This window comes from Colias croceus, chromosome 4 (genome assembly GCF_905220415.1).
Source record: "Colias croceus chromosome 4, ilColCroc2.1".
In the NCBI taxonomy this organism is placed as follows: domain Eukaryota; kingdom Metazoa; phylum Arthropoda; class Insecta; order Lepidoptera; family Pieridae; genus Colias; species Colias croceus.
This window is the reverse complement of record NC_059540.1, coordinates 11,000,932-11,027,347: the sequence shown is the minus strand read 5'-3', so window position 1 is coordinate 11,027,347 and position 26,416 is coordinate 11,000,932. Positions and strand designations below refer to the sequence as shown.

General features: G+C 35.0%; 5 protein-coding genes across 8 annotated transcripts in view; 3 read left to right on the top strand and 2 right to left on the bottom strand.

Moving 5' to 3' along the window:
- Positions 1-6,194, top strand: part of LOC123691018 (hemocytin) — a 57,882-nt gene extending 51,688 nt beyond the window's left edge. The window contains 12 exon segments of the mRNA XM_045635196.1: positions 84-200; positions 374-592; positions 1,366-1,463; positions 1,848-2,054; positions 2,500-2,619; positions 2,965-3,120; positions 3,390-3,536; positions 3,898-4,105; positions 4,458-4,631; positions 5,088-5,231; positions 5,522-5,680; positions 6,045-6,194. Coding sequence (XP_045491152.1) covers positions 84-200; positions 374-592; positions 1,366-1,463; positions 1,848-2,054; positions 2,500-2,619; positions 2,965-3,120; positions 3,390-3,536; positions 3,898-4,105; positions 4,458-4,631; positions 5,088-5,231; positions 5,522-5,680; positions 6,045-6,109 — 1,814 coding nt within the window. The 3' untranslated portion in view covers positions 6,110-6,194.
- Positions 6,195-7,280: 1,086 nt separating this feature from the next.
- Positions 7,281-12,558, bottom strand: LOC123691408 (uncharacterized protein F54F2.9). Its single transcript, XM_045635785.1, has 8 exons — positions 12,301-12,558; positions 11,911-12,059; positions 11,432-11,603; positions 10,941-11,164; positions 9,978-10,143; positions 9,053-9,280; positions 8,407-8,565; positions 7,281-7,676 (listed from the first exon to the last, which is right to left on the bottom strand). Exons 1-8 carry the CDS (start codon positions 12,430-12,432, stop codon positions 7,521-7,523), a joined length of 1,386 nt encoding a protein of 461 aa, XP_045491741.1. The 5' UTR covers positions 12,433-12,558; the 3' UTR covers positions 7,281-7,520.
- Positions 12,559-14,346: 1,788 nt separating this feature from the next.
- LOC123691434 lies at positions 14,347-18,692 on the top strand. Of its 4 annotated transcripts, none has more exons than XM_045635820.1 (8): positions 14,348-14,590; positions 15,233-15,281; positions 15,669-15,808; positions 15,981-16,191; positions 16,525-16,642; positions 16,935-17,002; positions 17,357-17,533; positions 17,822-18,692. In XM_045635820.1, the coding sequence occupies exons 2-8, from the start codon at positions 15,279-15,281 to the stop codon at positions 18,374-18,376; spliced, it is 1,272 nt and encodes a 423-aa protein (XP_045491776.1). In that variant the 5' UTR covers positions 14,348-14,590; positions 15,233-15,278; the 3' UTR covers positions 18,377-18,692. The 4 variants fall into 4 exon arrangements, with proteins under 4 accessions (XP_045491775.1, XP_045491773.1, XP_045491776.1 ...); XM_045635821.1 differs by lacking the exon at positions 14,348-14,590 and adding an exon at positions 14,730-14,749; XM_045635819.1 differs by lacking the exon at positions 15,233-15,281 and having other exon boundaries at positions 14,347-14,590; positions 16,525-16,591.
- Positions 18,693-19,205: 513 nt separating this feature from the next.
- On the top strand, positions 19,206-21,437 carry LOC123691113 (YEATS domain-containing protein 4). The gene is made up of 4 exons (XM_045635352.1): positions 19,206-19,416; positions 19,498-19,779; positions 20,201-20,387; positions 20,874-21,437. Exons 1-4 carry the CDS (start codon positions 19,369-19,371, stop codon positions 21,050-21,052), a joined length of 696 nt encoding a protein of 231 aa, XP_045491308.1. The 5' UTR covers positions 19,206-19,368; the 3' UTR covers positions 21,053-21,437.
- Positions 21,438-24,269: 2,832 nt separating this feature from the next.
- On the bottom strand, positions 24,270-25,336 carry LOC123691286. The gene has a single exon (XM_045635603.1). It carries the CDS (start codon positions 25,197-25,199, stop codon positions 24,477-24,479), a length of 723 nt encoding a protein of 240 aa, XP_045491559.1. The 5' UTR covers positions 25,200-25,336; the 3' UTR covers positions 24,270-24,476.
- Between the last annotated feature and the right edge of the window lie 1,080 nt (positions 25,337-26,416).

The following is a 26,416-nucleotide window of genomic DNA, read 5'->3' as shown; positions in this document are numbered from 1 at the left end:
ATTTAGACTAGCTAATTACACATAGTATACTTACTGTAACAAAATGACAATAAAATAATTACAATCTGGATTTTATTTTGCAGTGCCAAAACCAAAGAAAAATAAGCCAAATTGCAAGGACGCTAAGAAGATAGAATGTGGCTTCGGACAAGTGCTTAAACAGAAAACAAATGCTGAGGGATGTAGTGAATTCACTTGTGGTAAGTTTTGTTAAGGCCAATAAAAACACATCATCAAAATAAAATAGGATTTATATTTGTGTAAACTAATCTGTTATTTAATTGAGCTGAATTAGCACTCTCAAATAATGATAAAATTTCAACAGTGCCAAAAAAATTATCAAAAAATTTCTTAAATAAAAATCATTTAACAGAATGTATGCCAGCAAACGAGTGCCAACCAATACCCAGTGACAATGAAGTGGAAATGCTAGAGCCAGGAATGGAACGCACCATTGACCAAAGTGGATGCTGTCCAAAAGTGGAACTTGTCTGTCACCCAGAGAACTGTCCTAAAGCACCGGACTGTCCGAAATTCCATAAACTCGAAACTGTGAACACTACTGAGAAATGCTGTCCGGAATACAAATGCGGTGAGCTCCTATAATCCTGTGATTATAAATTATTCCAGTTATAAAAAACAAATTTGTTGTTGTGTATATAGGGTGTCCCACTATTGGTATACTAAGCGCGAAGTGACTTGTAGTTTTGCATACACTTATCACGAAAATAATAATTAAACAACAAAATTACGTCAAAATTGAAATGATTTGAAGTGAAAACTTCTTTAGCGGCGTTGAGCACTTTTTCTGTAATGGGTATATAATCTTAAACTCGCGTCAGGACACGTGACCTGATCGAAAAAGCGTAAGACGGATACCATTCCAAAATATCAAACATGCTCAACGTTAATAATCAAGTTTTCACTTCTGCCGGCACTCCCGGAGTGCAACCCGTCTTTTTTTTGCTTAATTTTTCCTGAAAATCCAAGTTTTCTTCTATAGCTTCGCGAAGCCGGCAAATACCGCTTCTCTAATGTGAGCATTTTGTCTATGAAAACATAATCTTAAACGATAGCTCACGTGCTGGTGGCAAAGTTGGGCGGGTTGCTTGTTTTGGGTGTACACATAGTACTGTATATTTCATCACCAAATTAATTCCTATTAGGTAGTATATTTTCTGGTAATCGTGTTCAATTTCCAGTTTTGAAATCTTGACTTGTTGTATTGTTGAATTATGATATATATTGTTAATATTTTTTATTTTTTTTTTGTTTGTCTAGGTGTACAAGTTAACACTATTGAATTAGAATAAGTGAATTGTAAAATTCTTTTGAAAATAAATGTCTCTAAACCTAATATTCCAGAATTACCCAAAGACAAATGTATTGTGACACTGGAATGGGAGGCCGCTGCAACTGGAGGAGAAAAGATGCGAGCGAACCCACAAGTTATGCTTAAAGATGTAAGTAGAATGTTTAATTCTGATTGAAGTAGCAAATTTTTACGAAGAAGCAAAGAAAAAAATGTGACTACTTATTTTTGAACTTGTAAGTTTTGCAGAGTTCTAATAAATTATGTTTAATCACTCATCGGAGAACAGTCGTATCCATAAAATGTAACCTAACCTAACAACTATCACTTTTCTAAAGAAAGCATAACTGTCAATAGATTTTTTTTTTTCACTAATATTATATCATCAATATAGAACAACTTATTGGAAAGTAGTTTCTACTGCATCGTATTCAATCAACCAATTATAGATTTGTTGACATTACCCTACATAACAACATATTCATTAGTTCGTAATATATGTATTCCACACTACATGCTATCCAACTTCATCCAGATTGACGCAGTATGGGCGGACGGTCCGTGCCGTGCGTGTCACTGCGCAGGAGACACAGCACAAGCTGCGCACGCGCAGTGCACAGTAGAGGAGTGTCCCGCGATAGTATCGGATGCGCAGTTCGTGCGCACAGCGAAACCTGTGCCCTTCGAGTGCTGTCCAAGGACTGTGAGCACCGCGTGTAGGAGTGGAGATCATATATATAAGGTGAGTGGTACTTGGCTAAATAATGAGTAGCTGTCCCGCCAAACACTGTTCTGCCTTATTCTTATCACTAAGGGGTATAAAAATTAGAGGTTAGCTAATTCTCAGACCTACCCAATAAGCCCACAAAATTTCATGAGAATTGGTTCAACTATTTCGGAGTATGGTAACTAACATTGTGACACGAGAATTTTATATATTAGATATAATTATGTTTTCTTGTACGGATGGAGCGTAACTTGATGAAACTTTCACACACCATTTTATAAAATTCAGTACAATGGTGCTGCACTGATTTGCGTATAGTAATTTATAACAAAACACATCTGACCACCAACATCTGATTTGAAAAATCATTAGATTTATATATTTATTTGATTTGCCAACAGATGTACATCTTATATCTATAATTTGTGTTCAATGGGTTAACTTTTAATTTACGTAACAGATTGGCGAAACATGGAAATCACCGGACAACGCGTGCGAATCATACCTGTGTAAAGAAGTTGGTGATGGTGAACTTGAGGTCGTCACCACCGTGCAGACTTGTGACACTACCTGCCAACCTGTGAGTACATTACTCTACACTACTACACTAATACTACTTTAATATTGGGATATATTTCACTGTGTGTTTGTTTGATTTAAATAAATAAGCTTCGACATTAATGGACTGATATGAAAAACTTTATAATCAGCTGCCTTTGTGAAATTTTTTACTTTTTTTTCTTCGCGTCAACCCGGGCGGAGACGGGGTGTGTATCTATTATGTTATAATATCCGATCATTAATAAAAAAAATGTGCATTAAAAATATTTAATTAAAAGCCAAACTATCTTTGGATTTTTCAAACGGATACTACCAAATTGGAGTATCACACGATTTACATATAAAAATAATTTTATATACCCAGGGTTGGCAGTACGAGCCAGCAAATTCGACTGTGCAATGCTGTGGTCGCTGTAAGCCAGTAGCGTGCGTGGTCAACGGACAAGTGCACAATATCTCCACTACTTGGACGTCAGACGACTTCTGTGTGAACTACACATGCGTTGACCTTAATGGAACCGTAAGATATTGTGTTTTTGTTACCTGTTTAATGTTTTGGTGTTCAGTAGTCCCAATTATTTTGCCAAAAAATAGTTTCATAACTCTGCTTAAATTGTTCTTTATTTTGTGTATAAATGTTCTTCGCTATTAAATTTTTATTTCTCTCAATAGTACTAATAAAAATGACGTCTTCTTATTATTATGTGAACCTGGCAAATTATTCTAATTGACGTTCTTAACATGGGCTTTTCATCTCGACAAAAGCTTTATAATTAATTTTGTTTATAGCTTCAAGTGCAGTCTTCAAACGAGACATGCCCGGAGATTCCAGAGCCAATGTTGAAGCAATTTGTGTTCAGCGATGAGAAAATACCTGGAAAGTGTTGTCCAAAGCGTGAACCAATCGCCTGTCGTGTTGGAAACGAAATCTATCAGGTATGATTTTTAATTCAGTAATTTGTTCATAGTAGATTTTTCAAGAGCTTTTGACCCTATTGATATTGCTATTTCTTCCAAAACTAATGTAATATAAGAGGTTTGATGTTAAATGTTTAAAATCAAGACTACAAAAAGCTCACAAGATGTTAAAATATATGTTGTTACTGCATGTTTTACTCAGTGTGTTAAATCTTATTGCGGGGTGCCGCAAGGCTCCATTATTGGACCACTATTTTTTATTTTATACACAGCTGGCATCACACATAACATTGCAGATATAAATTATATGCTGATGATATACATATTTTGTTCAAGATGAGTGAAATATGGTGTAGTGACATTACGGTTTATATTTCAGGAAGGACAAACATGGCCGACCTCAGACCCGTGCAAGAACGTGTCGTGCACGCGGGACTCGTCCGGTCGACTCGCGCAAGTGGATAGCATAGAGTCGTGCGCTCAAGATTGCAAGCGTGGCTGGGGATACGAACCCGCACCCGCCGGCCAGTGCTGCGGCCACTGCGCACAGCAGCAGTGCGTGCTGGGCGACGTGCTGCGGGAGCCCGGTGAGTGTAGCACAGGGAGACTGGGGACACGAACCCGCACCCATAACCCATACTAGCTGTGCTCCACGATTTTACCCGCAGTGCTCCGCTCATGTTGGTCTTAGCGAGATGATATATAGCCTATAGCCTTCCTCGATAAATGGGCTATCTATCACCGAAAGAATTTTTCAAATCGGACCAGTAGTCCCCGAGATTAGCGCGTTCAAACATACAAACTTTTCAGATTTATAATATTAAGTATAGATAAGTCCCATATCTCATGGGCGTCGAAATTCCACCAACTTCATAACTCCTCCAACTAAGCGTCACTAAAACAAATGCCTACACAAGTTATAATATTTATCATCCACAGGTTCAACATGGAAATCCATGGACAACTGTACAACATACACTTGCGAGAAAACGGAGGGAGAGGTGTTTGTGACGTCATCTCGACAACAGTGCATCGACATATCTGATTGTCCGGAAGAGGATCGTATAATGGAAGACTGCTGTCTCACGTGCAAGAGGAAAACGATGGATTTGAGTGAGTAGCAAAATTGTTGACATTGATAAAATGAACACTATCGAATTATCGTGTATTCACCAATCTTTTTATCTCAGGGAGAAGTTTATTTGACATAATTAATTAATGAGTTTTCTTCGCCATATTTATATCTACATTTTGTAATTTCTCAATTTTGATTATTGACAAAGTCATCAGCATATATAACTAATAGAAACGGTCTCAAGATGGATACCTGAAGTACTCCATACAGTAATATGCAACAGAAATAACTCCAACAGTATTTTTAATCAGACTAATATACAAGATAGTAAATTTCTAATTTTTCTTTGTGATTTATTTTAATATTAAGCCAATATACCTTTAACAAATAAGCAACAGCGATATATCAACAAAATCGATTGCTTCATACAAATCTATGGACCACAACATTTTTTCCTTTTTATATTTTGGTACTACAAAACACATGTTTTTTAGAAACATGTACGGTGAAAGAGCGCGAGGTGGGTGTTGGCGAGTTGCACATGCGCTCGGGTGCTCGTGGCGACTGTGTCAACCTGCTGCCTGTGCGCGTGCGCGAGTGTCAGGGACACTGCGAGTCCGGCACTTTCTATAGCAACCGTGAGTTCTTTTGTCACTATTAAGTTTTTTTTTTTAGGTTTTACTTTGATATTATTAACTATGAAATGAACAATTGTTTAACTTCTACTTTTTCACTTTGAGATGTAGCGTTTTTTTTTTTGGAGCGTGCCTCGGTGTTGACTATTCAGATGTTGTGTATTCAAACGTTGTTTTGCAGATTTTTTGATTTGCTAAGATTTTTCTTAAACCGATTCGTACAATGGCAGTTGTCATCAGTTACAGCCATGTTATTTTCGAGCCTTTTTAATTTCCAAATTCTATGGCCACAGAGACGGGCACACACACATCGGAGTGCGAGTGCTGCACGGCGAGCCGAGTGGAGCCTATGGGCGTGGAGCTGGTGTGTGCGGATGGGCGGCGAGCACGCGGCTCGCTCGCCAGCCCCGCCGCGTGCGCGTGCCGCGCGTGCGCAGACACGCGCTCGCCACGTGAGTACACAGCGTGCAGCTGTAGGGGGAGCCGCGTGGAGCTGATGTGATGTGAAACAATGCTTTAATCCCTTAGCCCCCGGAATCACAGACAATAGAAAATCTATTGTGTCGCGGTCTCATCGGGCCGCTCGGTGGTCAATGGGTTAATGCATACCCAAGATTCTTTGATTTTATCTACACAGTATAAATACGTACTTAGTAATTAGGTATATCAGCTACATAGACACCGCTAGCAATAATGTTCATCACTAGTCACATATTATCTCACAATAATTATACAAAGCATATGTTAAAAAAATTCTTAACCTACGAAATACATTATGAAAGCACAAGAATAACCTTAACATCTTTCTATTTTCAGTTTCCGGCACAAAGACCAACGTGATCCCGGAGTTCTACAAAAGATCCTTCCCACCGGAGCAGTGAGATCAACGGAGTTTAGTTTATTAAGAGATCTTGTGTTTATCATGTAAAATATATGAAATGATGTAAAATATACTATTGAATTGCATCTGTTGTTTTATTTGAGATCAACCTTTTTAACCAAAAATTACCTCAGAATCAAAACCTAACTATAGGTGTAGGTTCTGTAGCCAAACCATTTCCATACAAAAAATTATATTTAAAAACCAGACATAAGTTTTCTATCTGAAATATTTTATATTTCAAATTATAAAACATGCCATATTTCAACTAATCTACTAACAAACTGCAAGTTTATTTAAAAATATTTTTTTTTTTATGAAGTAGTCGCAAAACGTTGTTAAAAAAGTAGTTAAAAAATATACTGAAATGAAAATGTATAACGTAACTAATAGATTTTTTAATAAAATCGATACTTGGTGAAATCATAAGAGCTAATAATACGCTTCTAGTCGTCAAAGACGAAATGTCTTGAACCTGCTTAGTTATTTATTTATTTTTTGTAGTTAGACCCTTTATTAAACTGACCTTTAAATCATTCGAAAAGTTAGAATTTATTTTTATTATTGACTAGTTTAGGTAGTTAAAATTTATTGCTTTTGGTACATATTCTGAATACACCTTAAAATTATGTCAATAAGCACAGATGATATATTATATTTATTATATACTATCCAAGATACTATCTAATAAGTTTCAGTTTACTGTTACGAAATGATGTTTGATTCTTTCGATAAAATTTTGTAAATGTTTACTAAAGTAGTTTCTTGAGCAGTATCGTTACAGTAATAGTTTTGTTTTTGTACAGCAGTTTTTAGCCATTCTTTCAAGTCCATTTACGTTAAGGTATGAATTTCAAAGTACGTTCAACGCGTGGCAAGCAGCCCGTGTGCTTACGGTACAAACAAATAAACACGAGCGCATGCAGAAACAACATGTTTATACTTGCTTGCACGCAAGCGTCTGAAGTCTGAACGCGGCATAAAAATGACAAATGTTGAACGTGAGGTAGGATTCGTAACCGCATCTTTTGACGTGTATAAAAATACACACATCAACATGTTCTTCATAGATTTTTAGATATTTGTACAATACCCTAGACTTTGTTCATATATTGTGTATATTCGAGATTGCTTGTATAAATTAGGGTACTTTCAGGAAAATATAAAACACATTTTTTCAACAAAATCTTTAGTGCCATAAAAATTACAATACATTTAAATAATGTACATACATAAATAATTAACATGATCCATCCACCACACTAAGCCTTTTTATGTTTGTCATGGCATTCGCGTCACACGAATTAAATATTTTGAGTCTCAAAAAGTTTTAAGCATTTGATTTGAGACATAAGGGTGGAAAAATTGTAAAGTCTGGGGAAAAGTTATTCATTTATCACTAAATTCTTCAATCACATGATAGATTCGTCCTCTTTGTCGTTACATGGGGTTGGTTCTGCATCTTCTGGCTCTTTATGTTTCTCTTCTTCTATTTTTTGTTCTTCCTCTTTTTGTTTTTGTTGTTTCAGCATCTCTGATAGATATTTACACCGCTGCATACATTCCTCCTGTAACAATAATGATTTTTATTAATTAAACATGTTCCGCTTTTTTTTAAATATGCAAAAAAGGAAGATCCTTTCTTTGCAAAATTTTTGGCACATATTCAATTTTTAAGTCTTGTAACCGAATTTTAACGGGCCATTTGGCCACAATATCGTATTTCAAATTCTGTTTAATAGTTTTTTTTTTTTTTTTTAAGAAAATATCCAACCCTCTTTTTCAAATTTGTTACATTATTGAATCAATTATGATAGTGGTGTTTTGTGGAAATTTCAACTGACCAGGAACAGACAATCGAGATGATTGAATTGAAGGTATGAGCAATTGCTATTAGATAACTCGTAATCGACCTACTTGTTCAACAACCATTAAGTTACCAATAATGCAATTTTGTCAAATAGATTTTGTCATTTCTATGTTGAAAAACACAGGCATTACGTCATAGTTCAGTAACAAAATAGTTTTTGTAAGGTGATTGTACTTTTAAGATGTAATACAGAGAATAACAAAATTGGACTTAATCATTGTTTATACTTTATATCTTAGTCAATATTTTCTATCGGACTGACAAAAATCACAGATCAATATGATCATATTTTTATGACAAATTTTTTTCCTTTAGAATCATAAAGTGAGCCTGTGGGTCGCCATTAGGTTCGTATGAATTAGGATATTGACTTTATAAAAACAAAAAAAATTAGAAAAACATTTTTTCCTTATCTACAATTTCCTTACCTTACTCTTCCCAGGCACACTATTGGCGATCTTGGCCCATCGATCTCCAGCCCCACCCTTGGGATACTTCGCAAGGGCTGACTCTAACGCCTTCTGCTGAGTTTGGGACCAGTTGCTCACAGAACTTGCTACTATGTCTTCCGCTTTACGGGTTTTTACCTAGATGAAAGAAGAATTTTTTATTTTTTGTCGGAAAGTTCTTATAACAAATTGCCGTTTTCCCAAATAATGTTAAATTTGGGTTAAGAATACATAATTTTCAATTTTAATAATGGCCTTCTGAAGAACAAGATGCTGGCCTGCTTATTTGTGTATTCGTTGTTACAAAACATCGTGGTCAACATGACGAGACCAACATTTTCAGATCGAAATTATGCCTATACTGACCTTTTTGGGCACTTCTGGCACTGGCTCCACCTCTCGGCCCGGTATCTTGTAGCAGTTCTCCTTAAACTTGGCTGCCATGTACGTGACCTCAGCAACAGGCTGCTACAACTTCTACGCGACTTATTTCCCCACCTATTGGCTGGAATACCATCTCCATGACAATACTGACCTTTTTGGACACTTCTGGTTCTAGCTTCACCTCTTGGCGACAGATTTACCCACCTTTTAGTTGGAATATCATCTCCCTGACAATACTGACCTTTTTGGGCACTTCTGGCACTGGTTCCGCCTCTTGTCCCGGTATCTTATAGCAGTTCTCCTTGAGCTTGGCTGCCATATGCGTGACTTCAGCAACAGGCCGCTGCAACTTCTCAGCGACACTTTCCCAGCGCCTCGCAGTGCCCGCCGGGTAGCGCTTTACGAGACGAACCAGTTCTGCCAAGTCATCGTCCGTCCAGAGACCACCGGATATTATGGGCGGTGCTGACTGGGATACAAATTGGTTTAATTTAGTAAGCAATGCACTTCATTTAGATTTATTATTATTTTAACAAGTAAAAATGAGTAATGTATTTCTGTATTTTGCACTTCTAATTAATATTCTCGAAATTAAATTAATTTTTGTGTGCATCATAAAAAAAGATACTTTGTAAAATACAGATCGTATAAAATATTTTTTATTTCACATTAAAAAATACGAAGAAACTGTATAAATTACTAACTCACTAATAATAATTCCCTATTCGAGATACTAACGCCCATAAACTAAGAGTTTCCTGTTCAAGAAAAGTCAGTCTGATTACTCTATGGTAGCCCCTCCTAGACTGACAGGAATCTATACATATTATAAATCTGTAGAAGGGTCAATTCTGTACATTGCAAATATTGAAAAAATAATTAGCAGGGGTAAATAGCAGGTGTTACTGGATCAATACCAAACCCAAATATGTGATTAAAAAAAAGTTTTGTCTGTCTGTCTGTCTGTCTGTATGTGAAGGCATCACGTGAAAACTAACGGTTCAATTTCGATGAAACTTGGTATAACTATACCTTATTATCCTGGGCATAAAATAGGATACTTTTTATACCGAAAAAATACGTAGAAAAAAAAAATCTTTTTTTTTCCGCGCGGACGGAGTCGCGGGAAGCTAGTCACATAAAATAACATAAAGAATCAAACTCACCGGTTTACTAACAACCGGCGCGCCGTCCTCCGGCTCATCAGCCGGCTCCAACAAGCAGTCCCGCTCGGGCGGCACGAAGCCGCGCCGCTTGCGAGCGCCGCCCGCCGCCGCGCGGGCCTCCGCGGCTGCTGCCTCGCGAGCCTCGCGGGCGCGGTCTTCTTCTTCCCTACGATCATTTATTATATGTTATACTTTACTAACTGCGCTCCGCGGTTTCACCCGCGTGGCTACGCTCCTATTGGTCTTAACGTGATGACATATAGCCTATTGCCTTCCTCGATGAATGGGCTATCTAACACCGAAAGAATTTTTCAAATAGGATCAGTAGTTCCTGAGATTAGCGCGTTGAAATAAACAAACCCTTCAGCTTTATAATTTTAGTATAGATTTAGGGGAAAATTTTATAGGTTAAACTAATATGAATGAGCAATTATAAAGATGTAATAATCGCTTCTTGCCGATTTCGGCTTTATTATGATTATGATTTTTACAGCTTGCCATGAGTATAATGCGTAAAACGCGTGATCGCCGCACGATTACAAAAATGCTTACCACAGGCAAAGGCGCGAAACTAGCGCGTAGACAGTAATACAGTATAATTATAGCAAGTCATGAAAACCACCACCGCGGTGGTCAGGGCGATACTATTCAGGAGCCATTTAAATAAGTTAAATAAAAATATTTTCTTTATTGTTTTTTATTTTGTATAATTGAAATATTGAATAAACAAAACCCATTTAAAGATACAAATTTGTAATCACAGTACTGTGTTTTAATCTCTAGTAATAATATAGATAAGCACTGTGTAATAATGTAAAAGTAATGGATCATTAATTAATTAATGCATCCCAAAAAATTACAGAACCAATAATTACATTAAATTCTCATAGATTGTTAAATAACTAAAATTAAAGTTTCTATGTCACATACATAAAATGTTTGCAAATAAATTACTTCTCTTACTTTTTCTTTCTTCTTCTTTCTTCTTCCTCCTGCTGTTTCTTTCTCTCTTTAAATGCAGCTATAGCACTTGGAATGGCAGTTATGGACCACCATATTGCTCTTGGTATTTGAAATGGCAATGTATCTTTTATACTAGGTTTAGGCAATTGATCCAATATTTCCGCTAATCCAGTATCAAAACCAGACTTTTTCATTTTTTTACCCCTTGTAGTTAATATTTGTTCCTATAAAAAATCATGTTAATAAAAGTATATAACCCTTCAATTGAAAGATTTATTCAGTACTAGCTTACTGCCCACGGCTTCGCCCGCTTTGTCTAAAACCTAATAAATTATATACTAAAACCTTCCTCTTCAATCACTCTTTCTATTAAAAAAAAACCACATCAAAATCCGTTGCATAGTTTTAAAGATTTATGCATACAAAGGGACATAGGGACAGAGAAAGCGACTTTGTTTTATACTATGTAGGGATTTTAAAAACTTACTTACAGCTGTGTACCTCTTCTCAGCATATGCTGCCCAACCGACTAAATACTGTCCAAATGTAACAATGATAAATAAAATAATAGAGCCCTCGGCCAATCCCATTTTCCTGACATGTCGGTAATAATATATAGCTGATCTCCAGTTTGGTAATCCATTTTTAAGTACCTCATTATACCTAGAAAATTAAATATAATAACATGTTAGCATTGCTAATTAAGTTAGCAAAAATAATTATAGAATTGAATTCAATCTGTAGAATATACTTAAAAAGTATTACTTATTTTAAAGTTTTTTTATAGTTACAAACATTAAAAATTCATAAATTGATGAAAAACGACATAAAAAACAGTACAAATTAAAAATTTTCTTTTAGTTGTATTATTGTTATAATCCTTAATGTTGTAATTATGCAACACTGGAAATTTGACTGAACAAACCAAAATTCCTTGAATTACAGATGAAAAATGAATTTTTTAACTTACTTTTCTCTTTTACCTGGGTCTTTAAGAATATTATGAACAGACACTAAATTCCTAAACTGTACATCAGCATCAGGGGCATCATTTTTGTCTGGATGTAACTTTAGAGTTAACTTTTTAAAAGCTGACTTAATTTCTGATTGTGATGCATCCTAAAAACCAATTTACAAGAAAAATGTAATATGTATCTGGTATATATGTCAGTAAATTATGAATATATTATCTCATACAAAATACTCGTTTAAAATATTAAGTTATTTAACATATTTTCCTTAACATTGTAGGTAGGTCATTTTTTCCAAGATATTTCGATATATCAAATAAATTACAATACTTGAATGAATAAGAATCTAATAGCAATAACTAAATAATAATTTTAAATCGCATAGGTACCTGAGGTACTCCTATAAGTTCATAAAAATTTTGGTTCACTTCTTCTACCACGTCGAAAACTTCCAAATCGCCGTCGTCCCAAGCTGCAACACCTAATATAGCGCAACAGGCTATAAGAATTAAACACCGCATTTTAATTATTTCACTTGATTTATTAAAGTTTTAAACAAAATGTACTTTAATAATTCATATTTTGTGCGGCTAAAAAGAAATTTATTGAACAGATACTACGGAACAACTGATAGTGACATATTTTGTCCTTTGATAATAATGAGTGACAACGTCAATCGTGAACTTTCAAAAACGTTGCAATTACCTCATGTCTGTCATTCGTTTAGGAATGTTGTGGGAATATTTCACAAGAAATTATGTAGATACTTTTTATTGCATTACGATCACAGTTATACATACATATATATACCTATAACAATTATTCTGAAACATTGTCATCGAAAAAATTCTAAGAAAAAATTACACTGAAAATTTTAGATCTAACTATAGTAGAGCCATTTTAATAGGCAACATTTGACAGTTCAACAAAATTCAACAACGTAACCTAGTAACGACGACATAGAATAACATGATATTTCGTTTTGTTAGAACTGCACATTTGCTTAACTTTTTTAAATTATGATTACATATTTATAATAATAATAACCAATACAAGTAATTTTAAGATTTCATTTTACTGATAAACCATTCTAAACATAATAAACAATTTCTGAATTGAAGAACTGACGTCGCTACAATTTTGTGTCAATAAACCTTTTTTCTTTTTAAATACCAGAGATGTTACTCTAAAAATCGAAATCTGACATCTAGAATCGAATGCATTGATTACTTGTGAATAAAAATCATCATAAATTAATAAATTCGATTGACAAATGGTTCAAATCCGTACCGATTAATTCACTTTAATCGATGTTTTTATACAAGTTACATCTCTTCGAAGATAAAATTGATAGACGTCAAATGTTGCCTATTAAATTGGCTCGACTATACTTACTTCATCTCCATTCAACATATTTTGAAATGTTATGCTTTAAAATATGTATATTCAAAATGTGAAATAAAACATGAAACAAATGTTTATTACGATCAAAAACACATTTGCCCTGAATACAAACAATTCAATATTATATTTTTTTGAATTAAGAATAAGAACTGTTAGTTCAGGATACATCGCCCATTTTTGCAAGTGACTACCTACTATCAAGCTAATTTTCCGTTTGTAGCTTTATTTTGATGAGACGCCCAATAATTTCGTGTACGAAAGTCTCGATTGTGGTAGCTAACAGAGATAACAAGGATAAAAATTTTTGATTTGATGGTTCTCAAATATTTATTACTAACTGAATTTATTTTTTTTTGTTCAATCTCAAGATAATTACCTAAATTATTCGAAAAAATATTTGTCCTACAAAATCAATGGTTTGTTCAAAGAGTCCCCCTTTCCAAAGTGTATCGATAACGAGGTCATCCTAAATGATTACTAACAAGCTGATTTTTTTGTTTTCACTTAGTTAATGTTTATATAATTCAACAGACATATTGTCCTACAAATTGCGTAATAAATATTTGAGAACCATCAAATCAAAAAATTTTATCCTTTTTATCTCTGTTAGCTACCACAATCGAGAGTTTCGTACACGAAATTATTCGGTGTCTCATCAAAATAAAGCTACAAACGGAAAATCAGCTTGATTTTGATTTTAGCGATGTATCCTGAACTATGTGCTGTACAGTGTACAGTGTACCGCATTTGATAACGTATGCTATTAGATATAATGATAAGACGTATAGTAACGTTTAACTTTTTGCAAAAATAATACACAACTGAAAATGTTTCATATTTTATGCGGCGAATTGAGATCAATCATAATCATATTATATTACATTGAACGTGAGCTAGGCTCGACTATAACCAGCGTAGCAAGACCTGTTGTTATTCCTAGAACTTCCCCTATAGTCAAATACAGCTTATGCAATCGAGGGACGGGAGATAGGTCAAGGCGACTGGTCTATACCTTCAGAGAGAAAAGCAAAGCGAATCAGTAGCTCGCGGCCCCGTTCGCGGGTGAAACGTAGTGAGGGGATGAAGACTCCAAAAATAAACCACGTTATTCCTTTTGACCATACTGCAGAGTGCATTTGCACTTTGCCTTTATAAATGTGTATTATGTGAATTGATTTATTCTTCATGCGTTGCCCAACATACTTTTTCGTATTCGCAATGTTTTTCACTACCTTTGGTGCTGTTGTATTGGTGATAATGTCTATACAATCGCTTGTGAGTGAATAAAGTAGTAAATATTCATTTCTTGTGATACATTTTTAAAAACTTCCCAAAAAATAAATATTTTTTCATGCATGATAGTCTCAATTCTAAAATTTTATTTTATTCAGAGTGTCTATAGTTTCTTTACTTTAGTCCTCCAGATATTATAATGTAGGTAACTCTATAGTTTATTTTATATTTTTATTAGAATAATTATTAGTATAGAACACATTGGTACTTCTTTCCATTTCATTTTATATTTCTCAAATACGATTATCGTAAAAATTATAATTATTAGGAATGTTTTCCACAGAAGCATAGTGCGAATGTTATAATATTTATTTTGTAATACTACATGTTCTCTATTTATATACATTAATAACTACCGCCTTAAATTGGGTATTCTATAACACATTATAATAAAATAATTTTTCATAACCTTTGGTCTTTGACAGCGCAATCGATCGGCGGAAAAACATGCGCCGTGCGTTTTCAAGTTCCCGCGCAAAATTATCATAACAGACCAAATATTATTCTTGGCTTTCTAAACTCTAATATTATTTTTTCTGATAATATTGTGCTTTTGTTCTTCTTCAAATTATGATTTCTTGCATGTATTATGTCCATTTAATTTTGTTTTACTTTTCCTACCAGGTTTACAGTTCTCTTGGGTCTTATCCTGCGTGATCACTAGAAGAAAATGGTACACGACGTTAATTTAATTTATATTTAAGCATGAGTCAACCGCTTATAAAGTTGAATTTAGTAGGTAGTATTATATATCAATTACGACAATATTAATCACCAGTATATTATTATCAATATGTTTTATTGAGGTATTATTTATTATTATTTAATAGAGATGCTTTCTGCCTAATAACATACCAATACGTATATTATATCTGTCAACTGTGCCAATAACTATCTACGACACAACTAATACAAATTCACCTCTGTGGAATCCACACTCAATAGCTACACCATTACACGTAAAATGAGATTCACTTTTCTGCGAGTGTTGTCTTGTGTTGCCATAAAAATCTCCACTTTTAAATCCAATAATTGAACTTATATATCGAATCTCTTGCAGTGTGCAGCACAAACTCCTTGCTCGGACGGGCAACATTGCCCACCACATTGGCTCTGTTGCGAGGAAGGATGCTGTGCACCCGCAACTGTTATACCTAGGCACACACCTGAGACCTACACAACTAGTTGGTATTGGCAATGGTAGGTGCCTCAGCTGAAATTATTGTAAACATAATTGATACTGACTTACTTAAAAAAAAGTAAAACATATTATCTCTGTAGTCCGTACTATAATGCAAAAACTTTGTATGGTTGTTGTCTTTGTTGAGCAAAGTACAAAAAAAAAAACATTTAACTGTATTTTATTCCCCAGGCAAGTGCTCTTCATCCTTGGAACGCTAGTGGGCATCGTGGCTTGCTGTCTATGGTGTATAGTCTTCAAGCGCACCCGCATCTATATGTGCTCTATGGCATTCTGCGTGCAACGGAATAATTCGGAGCGTGATTCTGCGGGCTCGGTGTACCCCCCGCCGCGATACAGCCGCTGCGGCTCCTTCCACCAGGCCCCACCGCCGTATTCGGAAGTAATTATCATACTTTTTTTAATTTATTTCATGACCATGCTTATAGTTCAGTCGTAATCGAAGTATGATTATTGGTGGTTAGTGTTGCCATGCCTATTTTGAAATAACGATTTTTGGCAATAAAATTTTACCGTTGCGCACTGTGGTTGCGCACTATATTTTTCGTATTACGCGAGCATTTTAGAGTAGAACAGACGTTCATAATATTAACACTACATACTTAATTCCTAAAATCCTATTAAATCGTAAAACGTTGAACGATATGAAACATCTATAAAATCTTATAAATGATTATGCTTACATAAGATAATATTATTATGATTAAAATTCCAGGTGACATCAAAGCCAGACCTGTATCCTCTAGTTATAACATGCAATGAAGGCGAGGGGAAGTCCGGGGGTAATTATCTGATGGTGCACTACTTTAGAAACTATGTCATTCGGGCGCCAGGTAAAATATAAAATAATGCTGATTCTATTACGTGTAGATAATATATAGATACCTATTTCTTGTCTTAGATCTTCACGTTAAAAATACGAAGCATAAAAAACTATGATGTCGATAATTTATAATAAACTGAATACCTACTCGAAATATAACAAAATCAGTTCCATCATAGAATTCAAGTGGCGAATTTCCATAAAATGAATAGAAATTCAAATAATTTCAAATCGTATAAGACTTATACTATAAGTGGTGTATCGACCTTGACTTCTAAAGCATGTCTTATCTCGGTTTGCAGGTTCTCTGTCCGCCACTAGCACGGCTGAATCGCTTAATTCGAGCTATATGTGCAACGCTGTTAACGAGGTATATAGAATACTAACTTTTCTTGTCTATTAAAATTGACGAACATTGCTCACCATCTCCCTAAGTATAATATCTCTCCTTCTTGGTCACAGATATAAAAACTTTTTAAATCGTCATAACTTTTCTTTACCTAATACGGTCTAATAGGATCCGAGTTCTGACTCTCCACAGCATTATTGGAAAAGTGTGCAATACTTTTCCAAAAATATAATGCTACTTAAACGTCCCCTTTATTAATGCCAAAATCACCAAAAATGCACACCAAACTGAAGATCACGGTTAGCATTATTCCCATTGTCGTTTTATGCGGTTATATATGCGGGTACGTAGTCATTCTGTATTCTCCATTTCCAGGCAAACACGATGGTGCCACCTCCATACTCTTGCGCGAGCAGCTACAACGAGTGCAGTATGGGCTGCGGCCGCACAGTGCTGAGGTCCCTCACTTCGCTTGCGGAACCACGGCGACGAGAGCAAACTAATAACGCTACTTTTAGGGATAATCTGATCAATTCTCCAGTGCAGCCAATGGTATTTTACAATTTCCTTTACATTTCATCTTTGGTTCAAATTTGTCAGTATCAAATGAAATGATTATTCCATATCAGTTTCTTCAGCAATCTTATTTTAACATTAACACAAACAATTTTCATTTTTTCCTTAATATAATTTTTGGAAGCCTTTCTTACAAACGACTCTGCGATTGCATAAAATCAGTAAACAATTCACATAGCATATCAAAAATATAATAACGTCTTTGGGATAATCCTTGCAGTATCATTAGAAACTAGGCAAATTATTAAGAATAATTATTTACAGGATCCATCCTACGATCTTGAACTAGAGCTGATAGACTGCGAAATGTATTGCGACGGCGGTTGCAAGCCACGCTTAGGTGCTTCTCCACCACTGCGACATACTCATTCCAACTCTGAAGATACTGTTTTTGACCATGAAGCTTATGGCTTACGTCATCTCTTCCCATCACCTGAAACTGGCGCTTGTGAATCTCCTCCACAGCCCACAAGTCCAACACAAACCTCTAGAGATTCAACTTTACGAAGACTAAGTGAAGAAAGGCGCATACGACGTTTCGAAATTGGAAAGAAATCATCCAGGACGAGGAAATCGAGCTTATACATGCCCCTGTCGGTTGGTTACACTGGAAGGAATTCAAGAATCTCACCGGGTACTAGGATTTCTTCGCGTTCAGCCCCTGCGACACCTTGTGGGGCTCTTGTACCAAATCTCCTGAATCTAACCCAGAGAGTATCGGCTTCGCGACTTAGCTCACGTTCGTCGAGACTGGAAGAAGAAAATGACCCTCTGCTAGCATCGGATGTTGAAAATCCTGGCACTGAACATAAATTTTAATAGTCTGAAATCAATTTGTCCACCGGGCTTCAATTAGAGTAACTTTGTGATCTGTATAATGTCATTTTTAATACTATAGTTGTATGAAAATTTTGGCCTACTTCACGTAAGTTTAGTAAAGGAGATCAATTCGATGTTGTGATTGTATAGGATATGCTCATAAATAATGCGTGTATTCGCAACCTAGATAGTTCAATGTTAAATAAATATATTATTGTATGAGCTATGACATACTTTTATGTTTAAGAAGACGAGCTTGTTGGACCATTGTTCACTTGCATTTAAATATTGTAATAATAAACGAAATACTTCATTATTATTATCTTTTTCTTACCGTTTCATTTCACAGAAATTGTTGGGGCACAGTGTAGGGCTCAGTCTTTTATTGTAAATTTAATTTTCAACATCAAGCCAAGGGCTGGAAACAAAATATTATAGCCTTACCTTGATTATAATATAACAGCTCCCTGCATCTATAAAAATTTAAATAAATTAATGTATCTGCTAAACCCTTAAAAATACATAATATTTAGTTTAGGCCAGAAATGGGCCAGAATATGGATAAATGATGACGATGGTAACATTTTGATGCAAATTAAACTAAAATTAAAGTAAATTAATCTCTGATAAGTGAAAAAGTTTAAAATGGAAGCAGTGATGGACAGATAAATTGTACTTTTTCTCAATATAATACAAATAAAAACTATCAATAAAAAATACAAAGCCTTGAAATTGCTCACGATTTTTTCTGTTATAAACTTTGTGAACTGCAATGAACGCACGGCGCACCTTCATCTGTCACCGACTGTCACATTCGTAAAGTCAAAAGTCAAACCCAAAAACAAACATTTGAAAGGCTTTCAAGATTCTAATAGAAAATACCCAAATAATAGAGACAGCATCAAGGAATTCAGTATTCCTTTTTAATTATAACAAGGCCATAAAAAGCAGCAACCGTGGATTCTAAATCGTTCATAAACTACAACACTGACATGAGTTTGCCAACAGATTTCGGCCCGGATTCAGGAGGCCGGGTGAAGGTTTGTTATTACCCGAAACTGGTATTATTCTGGTATTATATTGATTAATTTGACTCACATTACCATTTAAAAACTTTGCAGGGTTTAGTCATAGTAAAACCGATAGTGTACGGTAACATAGCAAGATATTTTGGCAAGAAACGTGAAGAAGATGGTCATACGCATCAATGGACTGTTTACGTGAAGCCCTACGCGAATGAAGATATGTCAGTGTATATAAAAAAGATCCATTTCAAGTTACACGAAAGCTACGCAAACCCAAATAGGATAGTGACTAAACCACCGTACGAACTCACGGAAACGGGTTGGGGCGAGTTTGAAATAGTTATTAAGATTTATTTCCATGACCCTAATGAAAGACCCGTAAGTATTTGTTCAAATGTTTATAAAATCAGCAATATAAATTGTGTAATATTACTATACACTATATACACAACTACTTGATTTGTTTAATTGACAAAGTGCAGTTATGTTGAATTACTTTAAATTTCATAAGTGGCTTATAATTTATAATTTTGACAGTGTAGCATAAAGTTTTTACATTGATGATGAACATAATCACTACATAATATAAAACAAAGTTTTTGTCACCGTCTGTTTGTCCCTATGTTATGCTAAAATCTTTTAAACTACACAACACATGCTAGTATAAATCAAATTAAATAAAAAAACTTGTAATCTTTTTCTTTCAATATTTTGAAAACACTTACAATACTTCTTTTGCTAATCACTTCTACAAACTTAACAAATCTCTTACTTTTAAGTAGGTATTTATCACTTACAGGTCACCTTATACCACATCCTGAAGCTGTTCCAATCCCCAGTGACGGAAGGCATGCCACAAGTCGGCCGAGCGTTAGTGAGCGAGTCATATGAAGAGATTGTGTTCCAAGAGCCAACACAGTTGATGCAACATCTGCTGAATAATGTTAAACCAATTACCAATGGCCCTTGGACTCATGATACGGATTGTAAGTTTTTTTTTTGTATTTGGTGTTAACTTAAGGCCTTGTAGTATTGACTAAATTCTAAACCTCTTGTATTTTCGTCTCAGTTTAGTTAAAACTAGCTGCTCCGCGCGGTTTCACCCCCGTGGCTTCTCTCCTGTTGGACGTAGCGTGATGATATATAGCCTATAGCCTTCCTCAATAAAAGAGCTATCTAACAATGAAAGAATTTTTCAAATCGCATCAGTATTTCCCGAGATTAGCGCTTTCAAACAAACAAACTCTTCCACTTTATAATATTAGTATAGATGTAATAGATATGTTTTTTTTAAATCAAGGCAAATAAATGCATTTATTTTATTTATTTGAAAAGCAGACAAGGTAAGCCATGTAACCTAATTGAATTCATAATATCAGAATTTACCGATAATTGATTTAATAATATGGGATCAAAATATTATTTTAATTAACGTTTAACTAATATTATAATGTATGTTTAATATTTTTCAGTTGAAGAGAAGAAAGAAAAGACATTAGAAAAGATTGTAGCAGCTCAAACAGTAGTAAGGAGTGAGATCTCTGAATTGAAAGAGAAACTCCATCTTGCAAAAGAAACAATTTCTAAATTCAAAGAGGAAATTGCGAAGATACAAAATAACCCTGCGGCAAATTTATTATCAGTAGTTTAAATATTTTAAGTAGAATTTATTTATTCTAAAAACTGACTCATTTTTACAAATATGAATTGATAAGTATTAAAATTAGGAAGGAACTAGTTAGAAACAATAAGGAACTAGTAGAAACAATATTAGAAACCAATCTTAATATAAGTCTCAAAAATAGCTTAATAAAAACTTAGTAATAAGTTGTTTACAGAAATGAAAAAGCTAATAAAAATAACATAGACAAAAATATAAATTGGAATTAAAATTTACTTCCATAGAGAATAGTTGTAATAATGTGAAATGTATAATTTGATTTTTATTAGTCTCAAGGTTTCCGCCCGCGGCTTCGCCTGGCAGACAAAGAAAAACCCGCATAGTTCCCGTTCCCTTTGGATTTTCGGGATTGCGTCATTTTCCCGGGATAAAAAGTAGCCTTTGTCCTTTCTCGGGTATCAAAATATCTCCATACCAAATTTCATGAAAATTGGTTCAGTAGTTTAGGCGTGATTGAGTAACAGACAGACAGACAGAGTTACTTTCGCATTTATAATATTAGTATGGATTCTTTCACATATTATAGGCTACTTTGTAGTTTGTACCATGATTAGCATGAGTGCTGATTTACACAGGGTCAGTAGACTAATTTCGGCGCCGCGACTGACTTTAACTGTTTACATAGACTTCAAGCCTCTGTACTGACTTCAAATCTGTTTACACAGGGTTTTTTTTTCGGGTCAGTGCTGATTTGCCTCGAATTTGTAGTCAGTTACTGACCCTGTGTAAATCAGCACTGATTTCCGTTAGATTCCCATGTAACACTGTAATGATATAATAATAAATGAGATATGACAATTGATTATATTGTTTTTTCTTTAATTAACTCGTAAGGTATTTAATCCTGATAATTTAAAGTTTTCGCGATATAAGAAAAAACTAGTTTCTCATAATCGACTTATTATATATTTTAGATAAATGCACAAATTTATGTGTAATTATTGGTAAAATTCTAATTAGTACTTACACTCTCAATATGCGCTAATTAAGCACTGAATTCCACGAAGTTCCTCGTTCGAGGTCCCACATATTGTGTAATGTGTTTTTTTATGTAATAGCGGGCAATCGAGCTGTCGCGTCACCGATCTAGTTTTAAATTATTTATCTGTGACTCAAATAACGAACAAATTCCCGCGCTTCCCGCGTGCAACGGCTTCGCGACGCTACTGCGCTCGATACGGGATCATATCGCGCGGAAAATGCTTCGCGAGGCTGCTCGCTTTGATTAAACCTGCCTATTTTTTTGTTGTTAGTACCCTGTACCTACTAGAAAAGTATAGTTGAATGGATAATATGCAATTGCCTAGCTTATCTGAGTGTACTGCACTGACCTCTATAATAGAGGTCAGTGGTGTACTGTAATTAAAATAATAGATAGGTACTATTACTATTTTACTTGCAGACTTGCTCTGTGGATACTAGGTATCTTGCTTATAGATTATTCTAAAAAATATTTTTTTAAACGACACCATAGGTACTTTCTGCCCATGTCGTTCAAAAATGTTCTTATTTGTCAAACATAAGCAAGCAGCGAGGCAATTATTATTATATAGATCAATATTTCCACTTACCATTCGTACCGAAATAAATATTATCATTTACATCACGCAATGCAATGCGATCGTAGTTTGCTGTTTGACCTAATTGTACATAGTTACATGCATTTGAAAAAGGTAGATATTTAACATGATGTTGACGAATAAAGTGATATATTTTATGACTAGCACTATCCATCATAATCTACGAATAATATCCAAACGAATAAAATACACAAGTGATAACTGCGTTAAAAACAACCGACTTCAAACTTGCACTTGCAAAATTTACAAATACCTACAGACAAAAATGCTCATAAAATAAAAACTACTGGGCCTATCCGAATAAAATTTTTATGGGACCAATTCGACACCATCCCGCATCGAACAAAAAAAGAATCACGTAAATCGGTTCAGAAACCTCGGAGTAATCGGTGTACATACATAAAAAAAAAAATTACCGGCCGAATTGATAACCTCCTCCTTTTTTTTGAAGTCGGTCAAAAATCGTAAGTATCGTCCACGTATCGTCATACTAACCGAAAGTTACAATACAAACGATATTGAATTCTAGCGGTTGAGCAATAAGTTCTAATTTGGTAGATGATCATGTTGATTGTTGGAGTACATAATTTGAACTTGAAATATAGAAGTAGGTACTTACCTACATCGGCTAAATCACAAGTTAATAATTAGCAATTACTGGTTAAGTAGCAGCTGTTCTCGTCCCACGGAAGCTTTAAGTGTGTTTCATACAAGGGAATAAGGGATTAGGGAGCTATGATATCAATGCTATCATTTATGTAAATTACTTTTAAAATCTAGCCTATCGCGCGGAACCGTCGGAATAAACGCAGTTTTCTTTTGTAAGGAATGAAATTATGAAGTACCTATACGTGTTTTGGGTATGTAGTTCAAGTTTATAAGGCAAATTAATGTTTTCTCATATACTTACCTAAGTTTTATCCACACTGATTACCAAAGTCATTAGGAAAGGCGTCACGTAAGTTGCCCAATTATAGACTGACCAAAATGGCTGGTTACATTAGGTTAAACTTAACACCCTTAAAATTGTGTACCTATATTATGACGTTATTGGGCTATGGTTATTGGACCTAATCCAGAACAGTTACAGGGTGTAATATATCTTAGATCGAGAATCATCTATAACGGCAGAAAAAGATGTAGGTACTAAGTAGGTGGTATTAAACATACATCTTTTTCTGTCGTTATGACGCACTTGTAAAAACGACAAACGTAACAAACATTAATTAGCAAACTAAACACCGCGTTTTCATAGAAAAACCCGCGAAGTTTCCCGTAAAAACTATCCTATGTGCTAAGCTAAGTTACCCTCTAGGTGTGCCAAATTTACAAAAATCGGTTCAGCAGTTTTTGCGTGAAAGAGTAACAAACATCCGTACTTTGTATATATACGTACCTAAAAATGATATTAGGTACTTATTTACAAGTTCACCACTTATCGGATTTTAAATTATTTATAAAAAGTGGTAAAATTACATGTTGTATGTAAGTAACTAACTACGGACTAACTAGTTATTCGGATTTAAAAGACTTTAACAATAATTACTCATTAGTAGGTAATAGTAACCAAACTATTTCTAATCATTGGAAGTAATTATAGAAAAATATCCCCGTATTGAAAAACACACTTTAATAAAATATCGTAGACAATACTTATACGATACGAGAAAAGTGAAAACTTTGAGCAAACATAAGTATATATGCGCTCTAGCATTATATTTAACAGAAAATAGAAATTTAATAGACATTAGGTATCACTTACTAGGTTTCACAACACTTTTTGAAAATAACACTAAACTTAATCTATTCAATGTTCAAAACCAGCTATTTTCCTTTTTCATTCTGTCTCTTTGGCGTCCCTTCAATTCGAGATTTTGGAAAATTTCAGATAACTCGTTTAATTTTTGCTCTGGGCTTTTTGGCAATCGCTGCAGTTTACAAGAGTCATTTTCACTCCTGCAAAACGTATAGGTCTCCCTCTCTCGAAGACACAACAGCTTCCCTTTTTCTGACATAGCCGTTAGTTTTGCGACTTGAAGTGCTGCATTTTTAAATCGAGTTTTGGGCGACATTTTTACTGCTTCTTTAGAAGTTTCAGAGTTAGTCTTTTTAAGGCAGTCCTTTTTCTTTACATTCGTATTAACATATATTGGTTTGATAACATCGTAAGTATTTTCACGAAGCAATTGTTGAGGCTTATTAGTGACGTTTTCCATCGAAGTCTTCCGAAATCCATGTATCCTGAGTGGAGTTAAAGGTTGGAGAACTTCGTGGAATTTCAACGGTTTGTCGTTTTGTATGTCCAAAACGATAACTTTCGTTTTATCTGGTTTCTGACCGATAGCCGGTAAGGGATGGAAGGGGGATAGACCGGGTTTGATGGTGATATCGTTTTCTAGCATTCTGGACTGCGCGGTTTTGTGTTTACGAGTTTTGAGTTTCCGCGGCGCGTATATGGTAGTGAGGGCGCGCGTCTTGCTGGCGCTGATGGGCGCGAGTGGACCGGGCAGCACGGAGGCCGCCCTCCGTCCCCCCATGACCTTGGCCGATGGGCAATCGAATTCACTGGCCTGAGCCACCGGACACGACACGCAGCTGTGACGGCATCCACGCGATTGACGATACCTATTATGCTTTGGTGGGACAATTTTTTCAATTCAATTTTATGGTTTTGCTGACAATGTAAATGTACTGTCACTCGATTTCTTTTTTGCGACCCGTCAACGCTAAACCCAAGAAACCCTTTGTTATTTCTGTAAAAGAGGTTGAGGTCTGTCAAACATATCCTTTTAATTGTTATTGCAATGAATGGGTGTATTTATAACCGTAAAATAGTTATTGCAAGTAATCGAATTCAAAATTTAGGACATCGCACCCTTTAGGCTGTATAGCGAAAAATCCTCCATCGAGTATTTTAACCCATGCCTATTCCTACGTCCTACTCCTTATTTCTTTAACTCTTCCTGATGAGGTAAGGAACTTTCTAAGTTTTCGTCGAGAAACAACTCAATCTTGTTTGAAAAACGCGTAAGTAACACGTATTAACTTAAATAAAAGTAACACTCCTTGTGTTAAAAGTGTTTATGGGCGGTGGTGACCACTTAACATCAGGTGGCCCACCTGCTCCTTTGCTTACTCTGACATAAAAAAGTTTCCATGAAACTAGAGCAACTAGAAAACAAAATGTGATCCTTAATCTCATCTCATCCTATGGGATCCATTGTAGATATGCAATGTTCCTATGATAATTTTCTACAGAACGAAATCGATACTATGTAGAGCCATTCTTACTTTGTCCAATTTTTAATGTCATCAAACGTGTATCGTCTATACTCTATGCCATAATTCATAAATATACCCACAAATATACCTATTAGATTAATAGATATGATAATTTACCACGGTGAATATGGGGGGTTGATTTGAGGTATAATGACCTCCACGAGCCATCGATCGAATTTGTTGACCTTCAACCTTCATTGAAAACATGTTTGTTATAGCACGGAAATACCTACTACAGTTCGAAGTACTTATCATTATCTATGTTGATTAAATTTACAGAGAAACCTACGAAAGCAAAGACGTTATGAAGGCAAATGTAGAAGGTAAAAAGAGTAGAATAAAATTGGGCAAAATCGAACATCAGCTTTTACATCTATTTATTAATTTAAAAATGGCATTTAACAAGGTAATACAATAATTTTCAGGAAAATTGTTAGCAGCAAGGTCTTCCAGCTTCCTGCAACATAAATTG